The sequence below is a fragment of the Onychomys torridus genome, chromosome 11 (genome assembly GCF_903995425.1).
Source record: "Onychomys torridus chromosome 11, mOncTor1.1, whole genome shotgun sequence".
NCBI classification, from domain to species: domain Eukaryota; kingdom Metazoa; phylum Chordata; class Mammalia; order Rodentia; family Cricetidae; genus Onychomys; species Onychomys torridus.
In genome coordinates, this window is record NC_050453.1 from 13,785,372 (window position 1) to 13,812,756 (window position 27,385).

Sequence of the window (27,385 nt, forward strand, 5' to 3'; positions counted from 1 at the left end):
CAGGAGCCCCATCCTTTGCAACCCTAATCCATTTCCCCCCAGGATCATTTGTTTGGATCTTTCTGAGCTGTAGGAACTCATCAGATTGCTGGAGCCTGAGCCAATGGTGGTTCATTCCTGTAATCACAGCAATCCAAGAGGTTGAGTAAGTTTGAGGCCATCCTGGTCCAGAGTGTGAGATCTTGTCTCTAAAAACAAAACCCCAACAAATAATGGGTTGGGAATCTGAGAGTTTAGGGGTAGGGGCAGAAGTCCCAACTCTTAAAAACTGGTCATGGGATTGGGGATTTAGCTCAGTGGTAGAGCGCTTGCCTAGCAAGCACAAGGCCCTGGGTTCAATAGAAACATGTTAAGTTTTTGCTGTTTAAGAACACTAGGTGCCTAAAAACTGTTGTGGGGTCAGTAACACTTTGAAGCAAATATGTATTAACAGCAGAAGCACATGTGTTCATTTGAAAGCCAGCACAGACACGCCTTACCTAGTGAAGTCTCCCACGACTGTGCTGAGGCTGAACAGGCACACGGCATTACAAGGTTGTTCCCCACAAGTGAATGTCCTAATGTATGCAGATTTGGGTAGAGCCCAGACTTAAAGTATTTTGGTATGCATATTTATTTCATTCATTCTTTTCACACAGCAGTGCAACCTGCATGGCGATCCAGTGACTAGGTGGTTTCTTCGTCGGCAGGTGAACTGATGTTAAGAAATTTGGTGGTAAACCAGTAAAAGTGGTATTTCTTGACCTGTCGGGTGTTTGGTAAATTGGACATTCAAAAGTCTGGAGCTCTGAGTCTGTCTGGTCAGAAGCTTGGGGTGTTTCAATCTAAAAACAGTCAACAAAAGCAACAGATCACATTTTCTGTGAGTAGGTTTCAGGTATTTGTTAGGAATTAAATACATTTTTTTGTACTAAATTAATGGTAGTCAAGTTGCATATTGAAATTATATCTAGAGAAGTTAAAATAGAGATAACTTGAAAGCTTTCGATATACTATCCCTGAGATAACAGTGGACATCAGTTTTAGATTTTTAACATTGTTATACTATTTTGTCTAAAGTACATTATTACATTTGAAGGGACTTTAGTAGACCTGAGCGTGACTTAAACATGGCTCTGGCAGGCCTTGCCCTTCTTCCCTATTCCCTGTGTCTTGCTAAAAACCGTTAGATTACATTCCTAAACTAGCCACCAAGGTCTAGTCCCTTATTTGGCCACTTTTCCCTCCTGAGGCTGACTACCAAGGTCCAGCTATCAAAATATTGAAGTCCAGCAATCAAAAGTCCCTTTTGGCCCACCTAATTAACATGCCCAATTAAAATTAAACACCTCTTCCTAACAGGGTTTCTTCCCCTTGCACCTTTATAAACTGCCATTTTCCTGTGTTCCACATCTGTCTCCTCTCTGTCCAGAGGCAGTCCTTTGTCCCTGTGGGACAAATACCCCTTCTCCTCTCCCTTCTCCCTCATTCTCTACCTCCTGTCTTTGTTTCTGATTTCTTGCCCTCTGTTCCTTTGGGGCAAATAAATCTCCTTTGTGCTGATAACTTGGTCTGTGCTGATAACCAGTCTTCAACATTTCCCTCATGAGATCACAGGTAATTCAAGCTCAGAAGTTAAGTGATTACCTTTGTTGGCAAAAATTGGATATCAGGGAATTCACAGCATAAGTCAGTGGGCAGTGAGTCTTCCAGGACCTCATGTTCAGGATCCCACCGTGCTCCCTCAATGAATAAACCAAAAATGTACACTCCGCTGGGAGATTGGTCCTTTTCCTGATGAGAAAGAAGGATCAGGGTGCTTCTTGCAGAAGCCTGTGATACCCCCTCCCCCAAGTGTGGTATATCCCTGCCTCATGTTGCCCTGAATGCTGACGTGAAGCCATGCTCCACATTTCTAAGGTTTCTTGAGGGGAAAAAGCAACTGCCAAAGGAGTTAGCAAGTCGTTATGCTTCAACCTACCTGCCTTTCCCACTGGGCTCCCTTATGTAGTAAGGATGTGGAAATCAAAAACAGGCTGGGAACAGTTCTGTACCATATCATTGATACAGAGAAAATAAGTCCTTAGTTTGGAATAAGAGTTTGGATTTCTGATGGGCTCCCGGGAAGAAAATTGCCAGCAGCTCCAATGGCATGTGTGTCCTGGTTAGCAGGTGTATCCTGCCACTCTGGGGGCTGAGGAGCCGGACCGATGACCTCTGCACTGCTCAGTAGTAGCCTTTGCTTCTTTGGCAAGTGTGCTGAGTCCTTGAAGCAAAGTGGGTACTGCTGTCTTGGGTCAGCTCGTTGACACTGGAACTGCCGTATAGACAGGCCACAGTGTGCTCAGGGACATTTTTTAGGCTATGTCTTCTGGAATGTGACTGTCTGGAGGTGCAAGCTAAATGCCTAGAAATAATCTGTGTTTTCACTTATTCTGTAAAAGTCTTCTGGGAATTATTTTGTATAGTGCTAAATGACAAGTTTCACCCTGTGTTCTTGTTCTAGGGTTGTCTTATAAATCACAGGATAAGTTATATGTGATATATATGATATCTGTATATGTGATAATATGATTTCCACTTATAATTCTATGATTTGGCCTTGATATTCTTTTGAGACCGGGTCTCATGTAGTCCAGTTAGTCCAGTCTTGCCTGGAACTTGTTAGGTAATTGAGGACAACCTTGAACTGCTGATCCTCTTGCCTACAGTAAGTTCTTGGATCATAGTTGTGGGCCACCACACCTAATGCGGCTGAGATGTATATGTAGGGCTTTTCTCTGAAGAACACGGTTTGTAAGTTCTTCTGCAAAGAGCCATTTAAAAGCAAATGGAAGCTGTCTATCTTACTTTATCATAAATCGAAGGTGGTTCTTGGTATAAAGCAGAAACAAGTGGAGACCTGCTTACATACTTTCCACTTACTGTCTATCCTTCCAGTCTCAGATATGCAGTATTTCCTCTGCTTCATCTTCTAACCCGTAGGCTGACCATTTGATCCCTAGTCTGTCTCTTCTCATGCGTACCTCACTCCTCTTCACTTTCCTATTACATATAGGACATTTCCCCGCAGGACTCTAGGACTCCTGTTTTCAGACCTTCAGAAGGACCCAAGTCAAGCGCTTAGTATTGTCTTCTGCAGCTAACGTCTATCAAACCATCATAGTTGTCTTGGATACTGGAAAACAGCCAAGACACTGAAATGCCGGAGTCCCCAGAGAAACAAAGAATTTAACTCAAAACATGCCCAAGAAAATTAATTACAAAATCTCAAGATATGGCCAGGAGAGTCACCAAATTGGGTCATTGTAGAAATCAAGGAAGAAATTTAAAAAGTCCCTAGAATGAGATGGAAGCAAGAACATAACCTACCAGAACCGTTAGGGCACAACGAAAGCAGTAGTCCTTTGAGGAGAGTTTACAGCTCCATGTGCTTACGTTAAAAACAAAACAGACTTTCAATAAATAGCCTCCAAGCCAAAGTCCACAGATGGCAAGAAATAATACAAACCAGAGCAGGGTGAATGAGATGGAAAGACCAGCACACAATGTTAACCAGACAAACAGCTGCTTCTTTGAACGGTTCAACAAGATTGACCGAATACTAGCCAAATTAACCAAAAGAAACAGAAGGTGCAAATTAATAAAATCAGTGACAGAAAAGGAGTTGTTACAATACACCAATGAAAGCCAGATCATTAGGGAATACTCTGAAAACTTAGACTCCAATAAACTGAAAACCGAGACAAAATGGAGACATTTCTAAGTGCATACGACTTCTAAAATTAAGCCAGAATATATCACTGTAAACATATCCGTAGCAAACCAGGAGAAAAAAAAGCATTGATTAAAAGTCTTAGTATAAAGAAACAGTCAAGGCTGGAGAAGTAACATGCTGCTAGCTACCAAGCTTTCAAGGAAGACCTGATACCAATACTTGTCAGACTCCATGAAATAGAGGAGAGGAACATTATGAAATTCTTTCTATGGAGCCAGCACAAGACTGGTCCTGAACTTAAAGTAAAGGTAGTAAAGAGGAAACCTACAGATCAATCTCCTGAATGAATATAGATACAAAAAATCTTCACAAAATAATTTGAAACTGATTTTAAGATCACAGTAAGATCATACATCACAACCAAACTGGTTTCATACCATGGATGCAAGGTTGGTTTGACATATAAAATCAATAGACATGTAATTAATAAAGGTAAAGATAAATTGCATGATCATCTCAACAGAAGGCAGAAAAAGTATTTGAAAATTCCACATATGATAAAAGTCCTGAGCAAACAAGGGAAAGACAGAGCCTTCCTTATTATAATCAAGGTGATACATAAGCTTATAGCCAACATTATGCTGAAGATGGAAAACAGTACTTTTTCTTGGCACAAGACAAGGGTGTCCATCGTCTTCACTCATATTGAATAAAGGGTTCAAGAAGACAAGAGAAAGGTGTAAAAGAACTCAGGAAGGAAGAAAAACTGTCTTAGGTTTCTGTTGCTGTGTTAAAGACCATGACCAGAAGCAACTTAGATAGAAAAGGATTTACTTAGTTTAAATATTCTGAAGGAAAGCCAAGTCAGCAGCTCATCAGGGTAGGAACCTGGAGGCAGGAACTGAAGTAGAGGCCTTGGAAGAACACTGCTTACTGGCCTGCATTGTATGGCTTGCTGAGCTCTCTTTCTTATACAATCAGGATCATCTGTCCAGGGGTAGCTCTTCCCCCAGGGTGCTGGCCCCTCCCACAACACTCATCGGTCAAGAAAATGCCCTATAGACTTGCCTACAAGCAATCTGATTGCAGCGTTTCCTCCTGAGATTTCTTTTCCCAGATAACTTAACTTGTGTCAAGTTTACAAGAAACTCACGAGGACACTATCCCATTTGGCAGATGAAATTATTTTATTCTTGAAAGACCTGATGGACTCTACCAAAAGCATCGCCCAAAAGCTTCCAGTAGAGTAGCTTTGAGCGTGGTGGTGTACGCCTTTAATCCCAGCTCTCAGGAGCCAGAAGTAGACAGATCTCTGAGTTCCAGGCCAGCCTGATCTACATAGTTTAAGTTCTGGGACAGCCAGCGCTACATAGTGAGACTCTGCTCAAAACAAACAAAAACCTAAAACCAACTCCCCCTCAAAAAAAAAAAAAAAAAAAAAAAAAAAAGAGTACCTTTTATATACATCAAAACTGAACTTCCTGATAAGAGATATCAGGAAAAATATCCTATTTACAATAACCAAAAAAGTATAGAATCTGGGAATAAACCTAACCATGGAGGCAAAAGACTTCTATAAGGAAAATTTTAAGATGTTGAAAAAGGAATTGAAGATATCAGATGATGGAAAGACTCTGCTCCTGGATTTTTCAGAATTAGTGTCTGAAAATGGCTATATCACCAAAAGCATTCTACAGATTCAGTACAATTACTATAAAAATTCTTTACAGGACTAGATAATCTTTAGAACTAGAAAAAAAAATCTAAAAGTTGTATGGAAATACTAAGGATCACAGATAGCTAAAGCAATTAGAAGAAAGAACAAGACTTGAAGTCTAACATTACCTCAAACTACTCTGCAGCCACGGTGATAAAGACAGCATGGTATTGGCACTACTAAGAACCTACAGAACTATGAACACTTAAAGTTTTATCTGTATGACTAGACAAGTCATACATTTCATCATAAGATGGAGATCGGGCCCTTTCCAGTCACCCCAGTATCCAGTACCTGGAAGGCTCTCCTGACTATGTTGAGCCTCTTCTGGAGAAGTTTGGAGAAATCATCCTCCTGTTTATCAATGGTGCTACGGATTACTTTGTGAGTGAAAGTGAGATTATCCATGGAGATTCCTTGGGCTCTTCCATAGTCTTGAAGCACAGCAGTGAGAAAGGCTTTGAAGAAAAACATAGTGCCAAAGTTTCTGGTAAGCCTCAGGTTTCCTGTGGGGTTAGGCACCATGGCTGCCCCATGGAGATGAAGGGAAACACCAGGAAAGAAGGGTAATGGGGTGTTGTGTATCAGTTTACTCCTAGATAAAACATTCCATTTTCGAGGGAAGCTTGGGAAGATGCAGAATATCCTCAAGGGAGGTAAAACATTCCATCCCACAGAGAAGCTTGGTAAAACTCAGGAAGTAAGCAATTCAAAAACTTCAGGAAGTCCCTGAAACTGACCAGTTTCAGCAGGCTCCTCCCTCCCCAAGTGTAAATAAACAATAAGGACTGATGAGAGATACACTCAGTCATGCTGGATTTCTTGGAAGAGACTCCAGCTTGTTGAACTGCCTGCAGATTTTCCACTCAGCTTCAGGGTTCCAGCTTTCATGAGCTGTCACCCATGTTGGGGTGGGCTTTGGTGATGCAACTATCTTTGAATCATTTCTGTATCTGTAAATAATACATTGGTTCACAGAGGTAGACTTTGGTGGATATCCTTATTTTGGTTGGTTCCTTATCTAGTATGAATAGAAGTTTGTTGACACTTACCTGGGAATAGTGTCACACACATGGGGTAAGACTGTAGGACAGGAGGGACCAGTTACCCACACTTTCAGGCCTGTGCACACGGGCTGTTTGTGTAGGTCCAGCTCCCCATTCCCTTTGTGCAGGGAGAGGGGTTACAGTCGTGAGAACTGAGCCTTTTCTGATCTTATTGTGACTAATAATTGTACCTTACTGTAATCTTGGTAGCATAGATAGGTCATAGATTAGTGTGTATGTAACCCAGGTTTGCCTGAAGCTTCTTCCAGCAATGTCATACTGACATTAACCTGCTTATTAACCTGCCTGTGGCAATTCTGCCCCATGTGGCACAGAGGGAGGGTACAGACAAAGGGCAAAATCAACCTGTGTGAGGATGATTCCTTCATCGGGTCTGTGGGCCTCTCTCATGTCCCCCATTTCAGTGACCTCAGCTTTCCAATCCAGGGGAGGCCTGAGCTCCGCCTGCCCTCTACCCCATCATCTCAAGCATGGAGGCCAGCTGGTTCTGCCTCCTAACTTTCCTTCTGTCTGCCTCCTTCTCTCTTGTCCCAATACCCCCTACCACAGCCGCTGCTAGCTTTTGACTGGAGCAAAGACTTCCCTATTGCCAAGACCACCTGAACCTGTCTGGCCTACCAATGCCCCTGTCACAGCGGGTGCCATGACCTCCCCCGTCCCTCCACTGCAACAATTCCCTGCTGCCTCCCCGACAGCCATCTTTCTAGCTTCAGCCCACATTTGCTGCCTATGGGCCTGTGCCTGTCCTTGGTTGAACATTTGATTCTAAGTCAGGCTAAATTCAAAATGTCACCTGGGTGGATTCCTCAGAGTCATCCAAGCTACTAGCTGTAGGACTTGGGGCAAGTTTCTTTCCCTTCCCCCGCCCTTTAAAATCTTTTTTCCCCTATTAGACTTCTCAGTTTATGTGTGTTTTACTTTCATGTATGTCTGTGTACCACATGTGTGCTTGCTGTCCCGGAACTGGAGTTGTGAAACACCACGTCAGTGCTGGGGACCGACAAGAGGGAGCCATCTCTCCAGGTCCTCAGGCAAGTTTCTTAACTTCTCTGTGCCATGTCTTTCCTAGTTGGGCATACAGATGATTACAGCCTTGGAAGGCCACTGAGGGAACTGTCTGAACAGAATGGGACTGGCAGCCTGTGCACTGTGTGAGGGTTGGTTCTTCTTGGCCATCCCGCTAGGGTAGTAGTTGGTAACCAGTTTCAAGTCTCATCTCAGAAGCCATTTCTTAGAGGCTTTCTCAGGCCATCAGTTGTGGGCTCCCTGTTTTATGTACTAAGTGTTGATTCACTCTGGCTCATTTGCAAAGTCTCATTTATTCTCCAGGTAGTGACTGAGAGCTTTGTTGGTGTTGGACAAATTAGGTACTTGGGGTGCAACAGAAAACACAACAACAACAACAACAAACCACCCTACCTGTTCCTGCCCAGGTAGAGCTCAGTTCTCTCAGCTTCTTCACAGGGCCCTATGGATCTCAGCTCCCTGCTGCTGTGACATATCCCACTTAGTGTCTACCTTTCCTGCTGAGTATTTTTGCTGAACAGGTAAGACACAGCAGATATTCTACCACCAATTCTTTTTAATAAATGAGTGTCCAAGGTGTAGTGTTTCCTCTTGTGTAGGCCTTAGGGAGGAGTCTTAATTCTGATTTGATATCAATAGAACCAGTGGCTTAGGGATGAGAAAGTAACCTGCCAAGGCCTAGTGGCACCTTGGGTGTGGGGAAGATGGGATAAGAAGAGGTGGGGGCAGGACAGGCTCAGGTCCCTGTCTTCGGGGCCAGTGGTGGTGGAGCTACTGAGTGCACATGGGCCCGATCCAGATGTGGGTGTGCCCTGGGTGCTAGCACTCACCTTGTGGAGAGAAGAAAGCAGGGAGCCAGTATCTCGCAGGAAAGCCTTCGATGAAATCACTCTCAGGGTTGGTGGCGAGTTTGGATTTCTGGCTGGCTGATGTAGCAGGCTGTTTCCAGGTCATGACAAACGTCATGTACCTGGTGAGAAACCAGTGGCAGGGCAGGGCAGCTGAGGGCACAGTAGCTGTTCCCCCTCAAGTGGCCTGGCAGCTTCTTCAGGTCCTCCAGGATACAGCTCTTACTACCTACCCCAGCCTACCTCAGCCTCTTTGGTTTATACTTTGATGGACAGTGGGCACAGTTTGAAGCCTCTTAGGGGAAAGGAAGGGTAGATTGCGGAAGCCATGGATTTGGAAATGCCTGGCTGGGCCTTGAGGAATCTTAGCACTTGTTTCTGAGTTGCAGACTTTGCCCATAGCCGACATCCGTGCTGTGAGGCACAGGGACAGCTGGGCACAGGCTAGACAAAGAACTGAGTCTGCATGGCGATCCTTGTGTTTGCTAGTGAGACTTTGGGTAAGTCATTTCCTGTGCTGTGCCTTACTCCTTTCTGAAACAGCGTGATGACATCCCCTCCCATCACAGGACCACCATGAGAGTGGAGTCAGGGAGACACAACTAAGTTTTTCACACATAATTCCATATTCCCTCTGGCGGGTTTTCCAGGCATAGTGTGGAATAGCAGGAAGAAACACATACTGGGTATTTCCAGCTCTCAGCATGGGACCCCAACTCTGAGGTCTCTCTTTTCTCATCCCAAAAGGAAACAGTGAGGAGGAAACCCAAGAGACTGAGCTGGCATGGTAAGGTGAGTGGGGACTGCCAGGCTCCAGCTTCTAGAAGCAGGGAAGGAATGAAAAGCAGCGTCGACTCTTGCTCTTACCGATGATGTATGGCCGTGTAGGCCACTTTGGCCCAGGTGTTGAAGAAGTTCACCCGCTGGATGAGGTCGCTCACCCAGAAGCTCAGGGGCTTGCAGGACCTGTAGGCATTCCTCTGCAGATTGAGGGAGAAGAGAAGTGCATCATTTCTGCAAATCTTATCTAGAGGTCCCTTTCTGCCTGGGAGGAACACCTTGGCAGTAGATCTGCCATTTTCCAGCTGAAAGCACAGTGATGTCTGAACATTAGTACCAAGGAAATCACATCCCCTTAACTGGAAGTGCCTGTCCTGGCCACAGGATTTCAATACTCTTCAATCTTTACTTCTCACCTCTTCTTTCTGGGGACATTGTCTTCACGGGGACCCTGGATTTTAGCCACATGAACTCCCTAGGCTTCCTGGTACAAGTTACCAGCCTCACCTACTTGACAGTGCTTTCCAGCCCAGCAGAGCTGGCCTGGCTCTTGACCTCCTCACTGTTCCTTCTGCTTGCGGCCCCACTGTCCATTCCCAATCCTGTTCATAACAAGCCCTCAGACATTGGGGGATACAGGGAGTGGGGCTTGCAGTTCTCAGCCGCCTCCAACTTCTCTTGACAGCAGGTGTCTAACTGAGGAGATCATGACCTCCTGTCCCCTTTACTGTCTCATTAGAAATCAGTGGTCACAGCTGTTGGTCTCACCCCAGTCCAGGGCACCAGATTCCTCCTGAATTCTGCTGACCGCCTTTCAGAGCCCATCCCCGGCTTGTCTTTGTGATGGCTGTTGCCTGAGTCCTTCCAGCCCCTTCTCCCCACCCTCACCCCTGGTGGCCCCATTGTTTCATCCAGGCTGACTCCATTAAGTCTTGCTTGGAGTTTCATACCTAACTGTTCTCAGTAGCTTTGCTTTAAAGTCCCATATCTCCACACACTTCCCATAGCCATCACTTGTCCTAGCTGGACATCCCAGTTAGCTGAGCTGAGTTCTGTCAGTCAGCATGCTGCCACTCAGCCTTCAGCAGAGTGTCACAACCCCCTAACACTGGCATCAGTGAGCCCAGCTTTTTCCTAGCTGGCTTTCTTGGCCAGTCAGGAAGCCTCCTGGGCATTTCCAGCCCACTAAGCACAGGAGCCCAGAAATCCTGTCAGCTCTGAAGTTCTGCCATGCTACATGTGTGAAATCTACAGATGCTACATTTCAAGTTTTCACTGGTTCAAGGAATTAGGTGGTGTTGGATGCCTTGAACCTGTGTCCGTGTTTTCTATACAGGTTGTTATTTTAAAAAGTACTGTGTTGACCTGCAGTTCACATAACCATGCAATTACTCATTTAAGGCACACATTCAGTAAACAGTTGTTAAATGCATTTGCTGAGTTGGACCAGTACTGCAATCAGCCTTCAGGATATTTCAGCACTAAAGTAAAAACCAAACCAAACAAACGAAAACCCTGTTTGTGTGTGTGTGTGTGTGTGTGTGTGTGTGTGTGTGTGTGTGTGTGTATTGTGTTTTGTTTGCACTGCTTAGTTCTCTGTTACCTGCAGCTGGAGGCAGCCACTTTGTATGGGTTTGTCTGTTTTGGGTGCTTCATTTAAATGAGTCATACATACACTGTGGCCTTTTGTGATTACTTTCTTACACTTTGTAGAAGAGCCTCACTTTTCAAGGTTCACTCATGTAGCATCTGTCAGCATTGGTTATGATGGTGGCAGTCATCTGTAATACTTTCTTGTTCCCTAAGGATATTAACCTTATAGCCTTTGTAAACATATGACGTTTTATACTAATTAAAAATATGATTAAGATCAAACAGAACAGCAGACCAAAATACTACAAAATATAAAATTAAAACCAATGCCTTTCTCTACACATGGCTCATTATGATACCACTTAAGGTTAACTATTGAGATCTGCTTTTCCTCCTACAATGTCTGTGTTTCTTGAAACTAAAACACATGTACTTTTTATAAGCAAAAATGCCCCATATTCTTCTGACACTTTAAAAACCTTACCAAGCCTTTGCGGAGGTCTCTGTGGTATGTGCATACATGCCTCATCTTGTGCAGGCCTTATTTCATATAACCAGGGCCCCCTCATGGATCTCCAGGCTGTTTTCAGATTTATGCTGCTACAGCTGTGTGGTAAATACCTCAAAGATAAATTTTGGTAGAACTGCCACACTGCCCTCTAATTCGTTGTATTAACTCACATTTGTACCAAAAGCAGATCAGCACAGTGGTCACATACCGTCTTCATGTGGAACAGTGAACTTGGTCACTGTGGAGCACAGGCACTTCTCTCAGGCAAACAAGACACGTGGCTGCTTACCTGCCACAGCTTGGGCACTCTGGCTCTCAGGAAAGAGTCATATGTCTCTTCCAGCTCTTGAGTGAGGATGCTCTCTCCCTTTATAGCAAGTTGAAGGTCCTTTAATGATTTATGTATGACAGATAATAACTTATTGAACCGTTCTATTTCTTGGCTCAGAAAGGTTATCAAGACACAGTGGATAAGGGGATCATGGCCTGAATTAAAAAAAGAAAAGATGGGGGGGGGATGTGATATTAATAGGGGAAGAAGGGATGCAAGCTTCCAAGTTGGAGGAAGCTCATGTATTTTGACCATGGTTGGTAGACATTTTCTAAGGAAGTGTAGATAGCAAATATTTTAGTTTTTTTTTTTAGTCAACCATACTGCCTGTTATGACTCATGCATGCTAAGAGTGTCACCACACCTAATATGCAAATCAGTAAGTGCCAGTTAAGTCTCCAGAAAGCTTCAGCCAGTGACAGTGGCGCACGCCTTTAATCCCAGCACTCGGGAGGCAGAGGAGGCAGATCTCTGTGAGTTCAAGGCCAGGCTGGTCTACAGATGGAGTTCCAGGACAGTCAGAGCAAAACTCCAGCTCTAATGAAGCAGAGCCAGCCAGGGCTCCTTAGTGAGACCCTCTTTTTAATATCTATGTCTTAACTTGTAGGCGGAACTGAAGACTAGATTTAGCATTGAGAGATTTATTCCCATCATACTCAAACCGAGACCATTACAGTCATCAAGTGATGTCACCTCACGAGACCACTGTTGGGCATGTGCTGTCACCGACTGCACCATCACCATGCATTTTGGTAAACTGTTGTTCAACATTTGGCTCCAACATGGCTTTTGGAAAGAGTTAGACTATGGGGCTGGAGAGATGGCTCAGTGGGTAAGAGCATGTACTGCCCTTTGCTCTTGCAGAGGACCTGAACTTGATTTCCAGCACCCACTCCATGGCTAACAACTGCCATCTCCCATCTGGGGAGACACCTGACCTTTCCAAGCTGTGGTTCCTCTACCTTCCTCCAGGGTCAGAATCTTTCCTGATGAGGCTGCAGCCTGGGGAGAAGCTCAGGGCTGCTACTCACCTTCAATATTTTTCTGAAGCTTCTCCCACATTGAACTTGATAAAATGAATTTGAATGTGCATTGGCTTTCAGGCCCGGAATCTTCCTCTTTCTCCACTGTCAGGGGCAGCTGGACCATTATGTCAGATAGGATCTCCATCACCAGCTCGTCATTGCTCTGCTCAGGACTGTAAAGGAGTCAGGTGAAGAGTGAGGCACAGACCCACCCTCTGGGAGTACCCTCTGCTTTGGCACCACAGAACATGAGCAGCTTCATGGAGCCCATAACTGTGATACAGAAGACCTCAGAGATATTGGAGTTCACTTTACAGAAGAGAAAACTTGTCTGGTCACTTACATGTTCATAAGGAAATGTCTTTTAAAAGCTTTCTTAGGGCTTGTTTCAAAAACACCTTTTTTCTTTTCTTTTCTTTTTTCTTTAAAAAAAATTTTTTTTTAACCAGATTCCATCTACAGACAGGCATATGCCTAGACTGAATGAGGAGGAGGAGGTGGCAGGCTCAGTAGCTCATGGGTTCTCAGTGGGTCGGTTTGTCACATTCTTCTGTGCTTACCCAAGGGCTTCTTGACCATGAACTCTGGGTATGACAGGGGCATGTACATGGCTGGGGGAGACTGTGGTGGCACATGGCTGGAGGGATGCTTTGAAGTCTTTCCAAAGATGAGGAGCCAGCACCAGAAATGAACGAGGAAGACAGGTCACACAAGACAGAAGTGGGTGAGCAGGGGACTGCTACACTCCTTTGGACTCCCTTTGCTTGTCAGTATGGGCCAGTTTTTCACCTAACACCAGAGCTTCATTTTAGCCAAATGAATGCTGTCTTTCAAAGCAGCTGATAACTGATACCACCAGTATGGCCTTTTAGCTCAATAGCACTACTTCTGGGCACCTTACAAGTCGCCAAGGACATGCATTTTCTATGCTGTGCTTTTGACTTTTGCTTTGGTTTCTTAGTAGCCATTCAAGGTAGCTTCAAGTAATTTCAGAAGTCAAAAGGTTTAAATATGACAGGTCCCCCAATGTCATCTCATAGACAAATGAGTTTCCATGTTTGAGCAACATGACTGGAGGAATTATGGCCTCTCAATCTAAATGAAGGGACACTATGAAATGTTTAAGATTCTTGTTAAATCTATTCCTGTTGTATAGTTATTTCTTTCAAATTGAATGCTCCTTTCTAGAGAAAGATTCCTTCATACTGAGGAAATAAACTAACTTTAGAAGACACAGGGAGTAAAGTAAGTCACAAGTCTCAGGAAGTTCCTGAAACTTAGAATATTCACAAGGCTCTTTGCAAAGTTATATCAGCATGAGCAGTTGCTGAGTGGGAGACATTGAGGAGGCGAGCTGCTTGTAAACTTTCAGGAGCTGCCACCTATACTAGGGTAGACTTTGTGGTGACGTAGATGTCATCTGTGTTCCTGTAAGTAGCCTGTAACCCATACTCCTGAAATTAATTTCAGTGAACCCACTGGCTCTCTAAGCTAGATTTGGGAGGAACTGTTTTTGTGTTGTGCTGTCAGTGCCCTATCTGAGATGAATAGACATTTGTTTACACCTTCCCAGGAAAAGCCACACAGTTCCATTATAATCACGCCATCTTTTACTGGTATGTTGGGTAATGATAATAGTATGAAGGGTATCATCAGAAGAATGGAGTCTACAGGACATCCCACCTGCTGCCCTGGGAACATTTGGATGTTTTTTCTTGGGCATATGCCTTTCTCCATATGTGCAATTTCCCCGTATGAAGCAGATGGTGTATACTCAGATCTAGTGAAGTGGCACTTGAAACTTTATCTATTTATTGTTTGTAATGAATACTGGATGATGAATCAAATAGTAAAACCCATGTGCCAAAGCCAGAGAGCATGCTGATGCCATCTGAATGAGTCATGATCCAAAGAGATAAGACTATAATAGAATGTAGAGGAATCCCAATTGATTTGGAGGCACACGGGAAAAATACACGTATTTTAATAGCCAAAGAAATTTAAACTCTGTCTAGAGGTATTAGAGAATATGTACGGGGTTGGGGATTTAGCTCAGTGGTAGAGTACCTGCCTAGCAAGCTCAAGGCCCTGGGTTCGAGCCTCAGCTTCAAAAAAAAAAGAATATGTAGTTGGCATCCAGGGATGTGGGTAATGTGGCTACCTCTCATAGAATTGTGGAGTAATTATCCTGGCAGTTACAGAGTTCTGAGCATTGTACTCATGCTTCCGTGTGTGTGTGTGTGTGTGTGTGTGTGTGTGTGTGTGTGTGTGTGCGCGCGCGTGCGCGCGCGCGCGCAGGTGAACTTGCCTGTGTAGGCATATGTGGAGGTGAAAGGTCGATGTTGGGATACTTTTGGTCTCAGTTGTCTCTCAGCCATATTTATTTACTTATCTATTGAAACAAGGTCTCTCACTGAACTTGGATCTCACCATCTTGGCAAAGCTAGCTGGCCAGCAAGCGCCAGGATCCACCTGTCTCTACCTTCTAGCACTTGGTGACACGTTTGCCTGCTTTTTCTGTGGGTTCTGGGAATCTGAACACAGACCCTCATGCTTGTACAGCAAACTTTGGTAAACTGAACCAACTTTCCAGCTCATGAACACTTGTGATAGTCATGAGAACTAGGCCTCTTACACTTGAGAGGTGAAGCCTATGCCTCCATTTAAAAAGAGAGAGCTGAGAAAACACTTTAAACTGAGATACTGCTAAATTTATATAAATAAGAGAACAAATGAACTTAAAGATTCACTATATACATCTGGCTATTAGATTTATGAAAATGACTGGACAGACTTGAGAAGGCCTGGCAGACAGACAGCAGAAGGATGCAAACTGTAACAAATTTTAATCTACTTGAAAATGTTTGATCAAGGCTCCAAATGGGACAACATTATTGAAAGGCTTTGACACGGTGGTTGTTAAGATATGCCACACCTAGAAATTAAAAAACTAAAAATGAGGGAGGAGAATCCCTGGATTCTCAGGGAGTTTCTGTGACGTAGCCAATATCACTGTCTTGACTCAAATGAGGGGCCTTGGCAGAACAATGGTTGGCTTCCCCATGTTCACAAAGTAACACAGCAGAGCTAGGATTTGAACACAGGTCTGGTGGGGAAGTTGGAGGAGAAAGTGAGCACACCATGATCTAGTTCCTAAGCTCTCTGGGAGACAGCACCTGGGAGGTGTCTGAAAAGGGAGAGTGGAGTTATCCTTAGTCAGTGAAAACATTGAGGGACCCAGACATGAAGCTCTGGCACGGACATACTTGATTTCATTTTGTCGTCTTGGCGGGGGAGGAGGCTTGAATTGGGTGTACATGTATTACACCATTTAGACATTACAACATCCTTGAAGGGTACACAGGTCTCTGCCCCTTAACAGGTAAGGACACTGAAGCATCAGGCCACTGACCCAGCAAGTGGAGCTGTAATTCACGGGGGCCTCCAAGTACAGGCAAATTTCTCTGGAGCTCACAACCCTTCCCATCGCTGTGATAGCTGTCTGTTCCTTCTGAGAAGCAAATGTGCATGTTCCACATTGAAACAAATTCATTTAGAGCTAGGCGTCATGGACTACACCTTTAATGCCAGCATTTGGGAGGCAGAGGCAGACAGATCTCTGTGAGTTCGAGGACTCTACAAAGTGAATTCCAAGACGGCCAGGCTGTTACACAGAGAAACCATATCTTGAAAAACCAAACCAAAACACAAAAACCTAATTCACTTAGAAGACAACTCATTAGGTACAATTCAGTCACTCATCCAACAAATATTTATTAACTACTACATGCTTGGCAAGTGTGTATATGTGTGTGTGTGTGTGTGTGTGTGTGTGTGTGTGTGTGTGTGTGTATACATGCACACATATAAGCATAGGTGTGTGGGTGTGCATGTGTATCATGTACTTGCCTTTGTGACATGAAGAATTTAGTTTATCATGCAAGTTATACTTTTCTATCAAAATTATATCTGGTAATCCCCAACTAATGATAGTTCCCAGTGTCCTCTTACTTGATCATGAGGTTGACTGGAGCAGCTTTTGGTTGCAGGCTGATGAGATTTTCAATGAGATTCTGAGTCTTGGTCTCATTGCAGGTTTGTGTGGCCTCGGGGTGTATCCCTAAGATTTCGGGATAGTCGTCATCTGGTAAGGACTGGATAATGTGTATGCAGTCCTTTAAGCTTGCCGAGCTGGGCACTAGCTGGTACATCTGAAAGTTGAATGGCTTTGTTAATTTTGCATGAATAAGACATCCACTCCAGGTAGTATCTCCCATGACCTTTTATGCAAAAGACTCTTATTTCTGTAAGACAGACATTCTGTTAAAAGCAATACCTGGGACCACTCCATTGCAAACCGTATGACATTCACATGTAACGTTCTTGTTGGGAAGGCAGGGGTGTTTAAAGGCTAAGGGAAATATTCCCACAGGTAATGGAAGCATGGGCCTCTAGTACAACCTGTTGAAGTGATGTGAGGGAGTCCAAGGCCTTGTGTGTTAGAAGTGTGGTAAGCAGCCTGGTACTACTGGGAGAGGGTAAGACCATTGAGAAGTGGGAGAGTCGAGCACTGTGCTTTGTCACTGAAGGAGATGTTGGGATGCCACCCTGCTTATCTTTGTCTCCTGGCTGCCAACAGTGAGGAGTCTCCCCTCCTCTGCCACAGGCTCCCATTGTGAAGTCCTGTGTCCAAACAGGCCCACAGCAGCACCGTCAACTATGGACTGAAATCTCTGGAAACACGGGCCAAGAATAGACATTTCCTCCCCAAAACTGTCTTAAGCGTTTGTCAAATTATAGATGTCTGTCTAACACAGATATTAAGAATGAATGACCAGTGACTAGGAAGAGAAATGTACTGTTTGTATGTCAGGAGGCTGGTGGTGGTGACTCTCATTGAAGACCTGGTGAGGGCCACAGGACACATTAGAGAACAAGGTCACTGGTAAAGGCATTATCAGTGAAAGAAACTAAGATTATTTCAGTGCATAGGATGGACTGGCAAGGCGGGATGGTCATAAAAGTTTCAGGGTTTTAAAACAATTGAAATGTAAGATTTCAGAACATGCATTTTTGTTAATGTGGTATGCTGCAATGAAAAACAAGCTATATGTTTGTAACTATATTATTTTATCTCCTGTTCACTTACACACATTCAGTGTGACAGTCTGCATACAGAAGCTAAACACAATATACTTATTGAGCAATTTTCAAGGTTTTTCAAGGGTAATTTTTATCTTAAGGACTGACTTGAGAATTGTCTTTGTTAGGGTTTCTATTGCTGAGAAGAGACACCATAACAACTCTTACAAAGGAAAACATTTAATTAGGGGGGCTCGCTTACAGTTCAGGGGTTCAGTCCATTATCATTATGGTGGGGAGCAGGGTAGTGTGCAGGCAGACATGGTGCTGGTTACATCCTGATCTGAAGGCAACAGGAAGTGAACTGTGACACTGAGCAGAGCTTAAGCAAAGGAGACCTCAGAGCCCGCCCCAACAGTGACACACTTCTTCCAACAAGACCACACCTCCCAATAGTGCCACTCCCTATGAGCTTATGGGGGCATTTACATTCAAACTACCACAAGAATCTAAGAATCTAAACTTAATTTATATGTTCCTTTAAATAGTTAAGAGCAAACCAAGGCACACTGGCTGGCACGCACCAAGTGGTCCGTAAATGCTGCTGTCTTTTGTTGCGTGGTGTCATCAACAGGCTGTTCATACACGGTGCCTTACAAATGAGTTTCTCTCAAATATCACTTTGTTCATCTCTCTGTAGTCTCAAGACTTAGGGCAGATGACCTGGGTCTGACCTCTACTCCTCTTGATGACACCAAGCCCACCCCTGGCCCAGAGCTTCCTATCTCCTGTTGTCCACCTACCTCTCCACACCCACCCCCCTCCCCACACACAGGTCAGAGGTCCCGGAGACAAAGCATGACTGATGGTGTCTAGCCTGGAGCTCTGCCTGCAAGGTGGAGGCCTATGTGGAGGACAGAAGCTAAGGGGCTGCAGAAAGGGAACAGAATTTTCTACCTCGGATGCTTGTGACAGAGACAGAGTTCCCGCCTGCCAGCTCTGCCACATGTTGGTGCTGTGTACTTTCCACCCTGGCACCAGCAGCTCCCCTGCTTGCAAGCTGGGCAGACAGAAGCTCTGGCCACATGGGAAACACATGCGCATTGGCTAGACTCTGGTCTGTATGTGCGGCTCGCTTCTGCTTCCTTGTGCTATATGTACAATACTTGACGTCCCAGAGGGCACACACCATTTCTTTTCCTTTTTTTAATTGATTGCCTGATATATTCTGGCATTTAATAGAACAATGGGAAGTTGGGTGGTGGTGACACACATCTTTAATTTCAATACTCCATGCCAGAGGCAGGCAGGTCTCTGAGTTCCAGGCCAACCTGGTCTACAGAGTGAGTTCTCGGACAAGCCCCTGCTTGTCCACACAGAGAAACCCTGTCTCAAAAAACAAACAAAATCCCCCAAACCAAAAGCAAACAAACCAAAAAATAGAACAGTGGGAAGTTATTGTTTCTGAAAGGTAATGAAAGCCACCCAAGTAATCATTAAAATTTGGTTAAAGACATAAAGGGTGCAACAAAACCTAGTTTTTAAAAATCATTAAGAAGATGCACTCATTTCTTACCTCATCACTAGAGAAACTGAAGTTAGTCTTCAGAATTTCAGGACTGCAGAATTTGTTGAAAAGAATCTTCAAGCATCGCTTGTCCCATTGATCAGTCACTTGGCCACCATAGATTACTTCCGAAACATAATAGTTCAGCTCTTTCCATGGAATTTCTGACCGGCTAGAGAGGATATTCCCCAGCATCTTTATGGAAACCTGTGAAAAGCCCACTGTACCTTGTTATTTCTGCATGCGTTTTTTAGTTTAACTGACATTTCACACACCACCAACAGCTCTCAAGTGGCCAACAGAAGCAGGCCAGGAAAGTACAGTCCTCTAGTTTCAATTACGTAGGAGGCTGAGGCAGGAGGATTATAATTCAAGGCCAACTTGGGCAACTTAGTAAGACTCTGACTCAATAGAAGAGGACTGGGGGAGCTGAAGAGATGGCTCAGTGATGAAGACACTGGCTGCTCTTTTGACAGGACCTGGGTTCCATTCCCAGCATCTCATGGTGGCTCACAACTGTCTGCAACTCCAGTTCTAGAGGATCTGATCCACAGACATACACACAGGCAACACATCCCTATGCATAAAATGATGATAAGAAAAAAGGTTCTGGGGATGTAGCTTAGTGGGAGAGTACTTGCTTTGTATGCGCAAGGCCCTAGGGTTTGGTCCCCAGTACTGGAAAACCAGCCAACCAACCAGGAACAGAGAGCAGTAAAGTCGAGTGAGTCCACTGCAGTTGAGCTATATATAGCCTTGGTAATTATGGTTGCTGCTTTAACAGGCCTGTGCAGGGCGCCGGATGCCAGGGCACAGAAGGGTGCGGAAGGGAAGTGCCTTCTCTTCATCTTCCTTCCCCCTCCTCCAAGGCCTAAAACAGCAGGTTCTTAGTGTCCTAAAGTGACCTTGGTGTGACCTTGCATATACAAATGGATCCCCACCTCTTCCCCTTCCCTCTGGCTCGTCCTTCCTGTCCCCTTCCACTGTCCTCGGCTCTCCTGGCCACTCCCTCTGTCTCTTTCTGGCTTCTTGACTTTCCTACTCCCACAAGTGCACACCTACTGGCCCTCTGCTGTCTCTGTCTGGTGGTCACAGCCATTCATTTCATGCTCCCACTGTGTGAGCCCTGGTGCTCTCACCCCTGAATCCAATAGAGATGGGACTCCACTGTGGGCTGTTTCTGTGGGGTCCACATCTGCACATTCAACCAAGCACCCTATCACAATTATTTTAAAACAAAGGCCTGTGTACTGAGCACATGTAGACATTTTCCTTATCATATTTTAAACCAAATAGTGTGTGGATTCACACAGCGCCTGCATTCTATTAGGATGTGCACGATTTAAAGTACTCAGGATGCTGCTTGGAGTCATATGCAAATGCTACACCACTTTATAGTCTAAGAGACTTGAACATCATCAGACTTCGCCATCTAAAGGGACCCTGCGACCAAACCTCTGAAGATAGCAAGGGATAGATAGCTGTGGCTTGCAGTTTTCCAGTGTGAGAGGCTGAGCCTGACTTGAGTTTATGCTCTGCCTGGCACTGTTCATTCTCAGCCTCTTCTTCTACCTGACAGTCATTTAGGCTGGAGTTTCTCTACAGTGCTGTTGGGTTATCTTCTTTTTTACGTAATTCTATATACCATGGACATTAATTTTATTGTCAGTCATTTGCATCACACATTTTAAAGATTTATTTTTAATTAAGACTATCTGTGTGGGTATGTGCATATAAATATGTAGCATCCCCTGGAGCTGGAGTTACATGGGCTTGAGCTGTCCAGTGGGCATGCTGAGAATTGGGGTCCTCAGAATAGCTGTACATGCTCTTAAGCGCTCTTAACCGCCAAGCCATCTCTCCAGCCCCTCACTGCAAATAATGTCTGAGGTCTGTTACTTCTATACTAGCTGCTTTATTACAATTTTCCACAGGAGAGTTTTTACAATTCTGGGTTTCTAGCTCTTCAGCACAACACTCTCCCAGCTGAGCTGTTTTGACACTGTTCCTATTCTGGGGTTCAAATTTGGATTAAGTTGTCCTCAACTCCAAGACTGTCCATAGAATCTCCCAGATTCATTTTTAGAGATTTTTATAACTGTAAAATACATTTAGCTTTTCTTCTAGTGCAAAAGATAAGGGACCTAGTCATTTTCTTTCAGTAGGATGCCGAGTTGTACTAGTATTTTCTACAAAAACCATCTTTTTACTGTGTTGAAATACTACCGTGTCAGATGTTAACAAGCTGACCTCATAGATGGTTCCTAGAAGCTGAAAGGGTGCTGAGAGGCACAACGGGTATAGTTGTATTGGAGGGAACTTTGGTTGGCAGTAATTTTGGGGTGGGGGGGAGTTTCGAGAGATGGCTCAGGGGTGAAGAGCACTGGCTGCTCTTCCAGAGGACCCAGGTTTGATTCCCAGCACCTACATGGCAGCTCACAAACACCTGTAACTCCAGTTCTGGATCTGGTGCCTTCTTCTAGCCTCCCTGGGCACCAGGCCCACACATGGTGCAGAGACAAGCAAGCAAGCAACATATCCATATACAGTATATCCCATAAATATGTATAGTTATGGTAACTTTAGAAATCCATAGAGAATTGGATCTACTTCTGCATTCTTTGCCAATCACACTGACTTAACTTTTCTGCTAAACTATTTACTTCAGGATAGTGGATTTTTAGTATATTTTGATGTTTGGTGAAGGAAAATTCCTCCACTGTTTTTAATTTTTGTGTGCATTTATAGTGTAATCAACATTTCTGCTTTTTGTGAACTTTTTTCAATTTTAAATCTTCTAAGTCCTAATCATAACTTAGCATTTTATTTGGCAATTAACGTTGGAAGAATGGACAGTCTATGGTATCTGGAGTTTCCCTTGGAGAACTGGCGTGTGCTAGGTAGAGAAAGTAGGGTAGGAAAAGGTAATGACGCTCTTTGTCACTTACTGGGTAACTGGGACAAATTTCCCCAGTGCTCATGGCTCTGTTCCCGTCTGGAAACTGGGGACAGTTAACATGCTGATTGTACAAAGCTGTCATAAGACTTTTCAGCGTTTTAAATGATAAAGAATGCCGCTCCTTTCTCCCTAACTTACAGTGCTCTTTATGCAGGGCCTGTACATTTCTTATTAATTTTGTTCGAATTTTTAATCACTACTATTCTGAGTGTTTATTGCTAGAAAAAAAACTATATATTTACATTTTTACCTAGCCTTTTTTTACCAATTCTCTTTTTCTAGTATGCCTCTTTTAACTTCTTTGTAGTAGTGAGGAAGATTTTCAAGACACACCAGTATTCTTCCTATAAGTGGCCTGAGGTGACCTGTGAGGATGGTTTGCCATTCTCTTGACCAGAAAACCCTACAAAATCATGCAAATCAAGAGGTTCAAATCTTCGAGTCCACATTAAGGACACCTGTGAAACTGCCCAGGCCATCAAGGGTACGCATGTCCAGAAAGCCACCTAATATCGGAATGATGTCACTTTAAAGGAGCCACGGGTGCTGTTCAGGGGGCACAGTGGTGGAGTTGGTAGGTGTGCCCAGGCCAAACAGTGGAGCTGGACAGAGGATTGGTGGCCCAAAAGGAGTGCTGAGCTTTTGCCACACAGGCTTAAAACTGCAGAGAGTGATGCCGGACTGGAGGGTTCAGATGTAGGTTCTCTAGTCACCGAACGCATCCAGGTGCACACAGCAGCCAAGATGTGCTGACGGACTTCCAGAGCTCATGCCGGATTTACCCAAATGTGAGCCCCCGCTGCCACACTTAGATGATCCTCACCGAAAAGGAACAAGTTGTTCCAAAGCCAGAAAAGGAGTTTGCACAGAGAGAAAAGATATCCCAGAAAAACCTGAAGAAACAAGAACTTATGGCAAGGAATAAATCCAGCATAAAATAAATGCAGGTAAAAGAAAAAAAAAAAAAGACAAGTATATTATCCATCGATATGCTAGGGACTGAACCCAGGACCTTGTGCATACCTCATGTAATATAATAAGTGATAATAGTCTTTTCGTTTTGCTTCCTGTTATTCTTTATTTTACTTTACCTTTCTCTTATTTTTGATAGTTTTCTCAAGTTGTTATTTCCTTTCAGTTTTTTTCTTTGTTAAATTTAAGACATATTGGGCTGAGTATAGTTTAGCAAGGTACTCATCATGTATGAGATCTTGGGTTTGGTCACTAGCACCGAGAGGAAAAAGGCATACTGTTTCCATTTCTCCTTACATTCATTTCTCTATTCAAGTGAATAGAAGATAATGACTGTTTCCCCACTCAGCTCTCTAATACACAGTGCAGAAACTTCCCATAGTGTCTTGTTTGCATTTTGACTGGGCTTTGAAGAGGCTTGGACAAGAGCACCCTGTGCTCATAGTCTTTGGAAGATCTCTAATGTGCAGCTATTTTTTCTTTATATTCTTGGCTAATCTCAGAAATAGTGAGCTTTCCTATGTGAATGTGGCTTCTTGTGAAGGTACACAGAGAGAGGACATAAAAGGACTGAAGACCTCCTGCCCAGGGTGGGCCACTGACATAGGTAGAATCAAGACTTACTCAGGGTCACTGCTTCTTGCTTTGAATGAATATTGAGAGATGTTTTAATAGTGATTTACATGTCAGGAATTGATCAAAATATTTCACTTATATTCATTGAGTTGTACTTTTTTTTTTAAGATTTATTTTTGTTTTATATGTATGGATGTTTTGCTCACACATATATGAGTATGTGCGCCTGATGTCCACAGAGGCCAGAAGAGGGCACCAGATACCCTAGAACTCTAGTTACATGTGGTTTTGAACCAGCATGAAGGGGCTGGGAATTGAACCTGGGTCCTCTGGAAGAGCAGCCAGGGCTCTTAACCACCGAGCCATCCCTCCAGGCCACTGAGTTGCATCTTGTAATGACTCTGTGGGTAGGTATTGAGGTTTGCTCCCCTCTCATGCTGCTTATTTCCCTGAAGAAATTAGGCTCCTGGAGTTATCTGACTTATCTAGAAGAGGAAATTCTGTATAGCCCGAGTGGTGGGGCTTCTAGTGCATTCTATAAAGCTGACTTCACAGTCCTCGTTTCCTAGTTACACAATGCCTTTTCCTCCCACCAGGCAAACACCTAGCACTGTGGAGACACATACTAGCTCAGCTCAGCTTGCGCCTGTTACTAGCCACTGCCTGCCATCCAGAGCCCACACTCACCTCCAAGTCTGAAGAACTGAATTTGTAAGGGACATTCCAGCCTAGTGTCCCATACACGTTCCTTTCATTGACCACAGCATTGAAGAAACAGAGGCTGAACAGAATTTTTTTCCAGCATGGTCCACAATCAGGCTTCTCAAATACCTCTTCTGTTACCTCTCCACTCCCGCCATATCCAAACATTTGAAGTAAATTGCTTTTCAGTCCCTGGGGAGGTTCCACAGCAATCTTTAAAAGAGAAGGGAGTGAAAAGACCAGGTGACTGTACATGGGAACAAGCCCCGGAGGGCCACTTCTCACAGTACTAGTGACACACATGGCTGAGAGCTATTTCCAAAAACCACTGTCATGTCTGAGTCTAGGCTGTTCCTTTGCCTCTTGAACACCTCTGTAAAAGGATCATTTCAGATGTTGTATCGCGTTCTAATTCATATATTTTTGAGACATGCTCTCACTCTGCAGCCATGGTTAGCATGGATCGTACTATGTAGATGAGACTGGCCTTGAGCTTACAGAGGTCTGTCTAATTCACATTTTAAAGACAAACCACAGCACTGGGATGTTAGCTGTTACAGTGACCACAAGCATAATGTCTGGGAAAAACAGAACTGCAGAGTTTGTCTGTGGGCTTCATCAGTGGTAGCTAAGCTATGGCAAGGTGAAGGAACTGCCAGACCCCAGCCAGGGAGCCAAACCACAGGAAAGGACACCGACTAAGGCACCAGACACAGCTAGTCACATTTAAAGGGAGAGTGGTGACTTTGTGTTACTGAATTCTGATTGCCTTGAGAATCCAAACTGCTGCCCGCTTCACTGGAGTAGCTCATACGCCTAACTGTGAGGGTTTTATTATGTGGATGTGGATGCTGGTCTGAGATAACCAGGGTCTTAATGGGTACCTGCTTACAGAGTTTATATATGTATAAACATAAGCTAAGAGTGCAATTGATTTGAACATTGGCAAATAAAGTATCTTGTATAATTCTTAGGATATATAGTACATAAATACTGTGTGGCTATGCGGATGCATTATATGGGTAAGTGTATGTATGGCATGAATATGAGATTTCTAGATTCAAGGTAAGACTTATTACTTATGCATGACTCATGTCAGTTCCTTGTGTGTTCACATGTTTCTCAGGGGGGATGTAGTGGGAGTCATATGCACCTGTGCATGATGGGAATCTAAGATGTTACTTGAGCATATACAGATGGCTGGCATGGTAGCCCCTCTTCCCCTCTTGAATTACAGCAACAGAGACACTTTCCTTAGGGATGTAAGCATATAACTTTGGGAAGGAGGAAGGTCTCTAGCCATTGTTTGGTTTTGAGACAGGCCTGCAACTCCCTGTGTAGATACAATCAGACTGGCCTTGAATTTATAGAGATCCACCGCCTGCCTTGTCTCCCTGGTGCTAGGATTAAAGTCATGCACCACCATGCCCACCTTGATTAATAGACACCCTCCCCCCCCCCCCCCCCCCCCGACAGGGTTTCTCTCTGTAGCTTTGTGCCTTTCCTGGAACTCACTTGGTAGCCCAGGCTGCCCTCGAACTCACAGAGATCCGCCTGGCTCTGCCTCCCGAGTGCTGGGATTAAAGGTGTTCGCCACCACCGCCCAGCTCTTTTTTTTTTTTTTTAAATCCTGGAATCATTGGACATTGGACGGTCTGGGAATTGAACCCTGGTCCTCTGGAACATCATCAGTCAGTGCTCTTAACCGCTGAGCCACCTCTCTCTTCCTCTCTCTCTGATTGATAGTCTCTTAAAGTGGAATTAGAGCAATGGACCTAATCAAAATAAATGTCCTTTAAACGCTGTCTCTCTTTATCACTGCTGCCTCCCAACTTCTACTCCTGGTCAAAGGAGAAAGGCCACTTGAGGTCATAGTCAGCCTGGACTTGGGAAGTAAACAGGGCATCTTAAGTCACAGGCTGAAAGTCTCCGATTTCTCTGTCTGGCAGGGCTGTTGGGAAGTGGCTCTGGGAGAAAGGAAACACAGGGTTGCAGGGAGATGTTTCTAGTTTTAGGAGCCGGCCTGGCTAAGTGTGGTCCGCGCATAGCATTTTTCCGAGTCTTCATTGGTTTTTCTATCATTTGAAGTCTATCTGTAGGCCAACTGGGCCTTTAATGGGATTGAGCAAGTCTTCATATTCAGAAGCCCGACATAACCTACAATTAAGGTTATTTTAGCAAATGCTTTGTTTCCCTTCTGCTAGGACTTTCCAGAGAGTTAACAAATCATAAACTGGTTAAGAGGAATAGAAGTAAGAAAACGGCACATAGTTGGGGGTAGTGGTACATACTCAAGTAGCTGAGGTGACGGATCATTTGAGCTCAGGAGTTCAAGGCCAGCCTGGGCAACATAGCCAGACGGTGTCTTGAGGGGGAAAACGTAGAAGGTGGAAGGGGAAAAGCTACACAAACATGTTTACATCAACTGGAAGCAGGGCATCCTCTCTGAGAGGCAAGTGTCAGAGCTAGGGGTTACTGAAAGCAGGTCTACACACTAAGGTAGCATCCTCCCTGCTAATGTTTACACATTACCTGGCCTGCCCCTGGGGGCTCCGGCAGGATGCACTTACTAACCCAGGCAAAAACTTAGTTTCTCTTTGTGAATGGTGGATGTGTAGTCTCTATGCATAGGCACAAAGTCCCCCTTTAAGAGAAAGACCCTCGCTCTTCTCTCTCCCTTCCTCTCTCTTGCCACAAGGTCATGTCCTCTCTTCCTTTCTCCTCCTCCTCCTCTTTTCAACCCCACCCGTTTTCCCTTTTCCCCCCCTTCATAACGCTTTCCACGTGAGTGCCGCCTGCATGTGTGAGGAGTGACTTTCCGCCATGCCCCTTGGCTCTACTTGCCAAGGCCGCCACCTTGCCATTTTGAAAATACAACCCTCCCCACCTAGCAAAAGCCGACAATGAGCACACCAGGAGTGCTCTTGATTTA

The 27,385-nt window shown here is 44.4% G+C and overlaps 1 protein-coding gene and 1 pseudogene across 1 annotated transcript in view; one reads left to right on the forward strand and one right to left on the reverse strand.

Annotated features, from left to right (window-relative positions):
• Positions 1–617: 617 nt before the first annotated feature.
• Positions 618–27,385, reverse strand: part of Dnah14 (dynein axonemal heavy chain 14) — a 211,173-nt gene continuing 184,405 nt past the window's right edge. The window contains 10 exon segments of the mRNA XM_036202583.1: positions 618–824; positions 1,627–1,773; positions 5,709–5,872; positions 8,338–8,477; positions 9,223–9,335; positions 11,529–11,725; positions 12,602–12,768; positions 16,607–16,806; positions 19,254–19,451; positions 24,439–24,666. Coding sequence (XP_036058476.1) covers positions 618–824; positions 1,627–1,773; positions 5,709–5,872; positions 8,338–8,477; positions 9,223–9,335; positions 11,529–11,725; positions 12,602–12,768; positions 16,607–16,806; positions 19,254–19,451; positions 24,439–24,666 — 1,761 coding nt within the window.
• On the forward strand, positions 20,010–23,144 carry LOC118593227 (annotated as a pseudogene).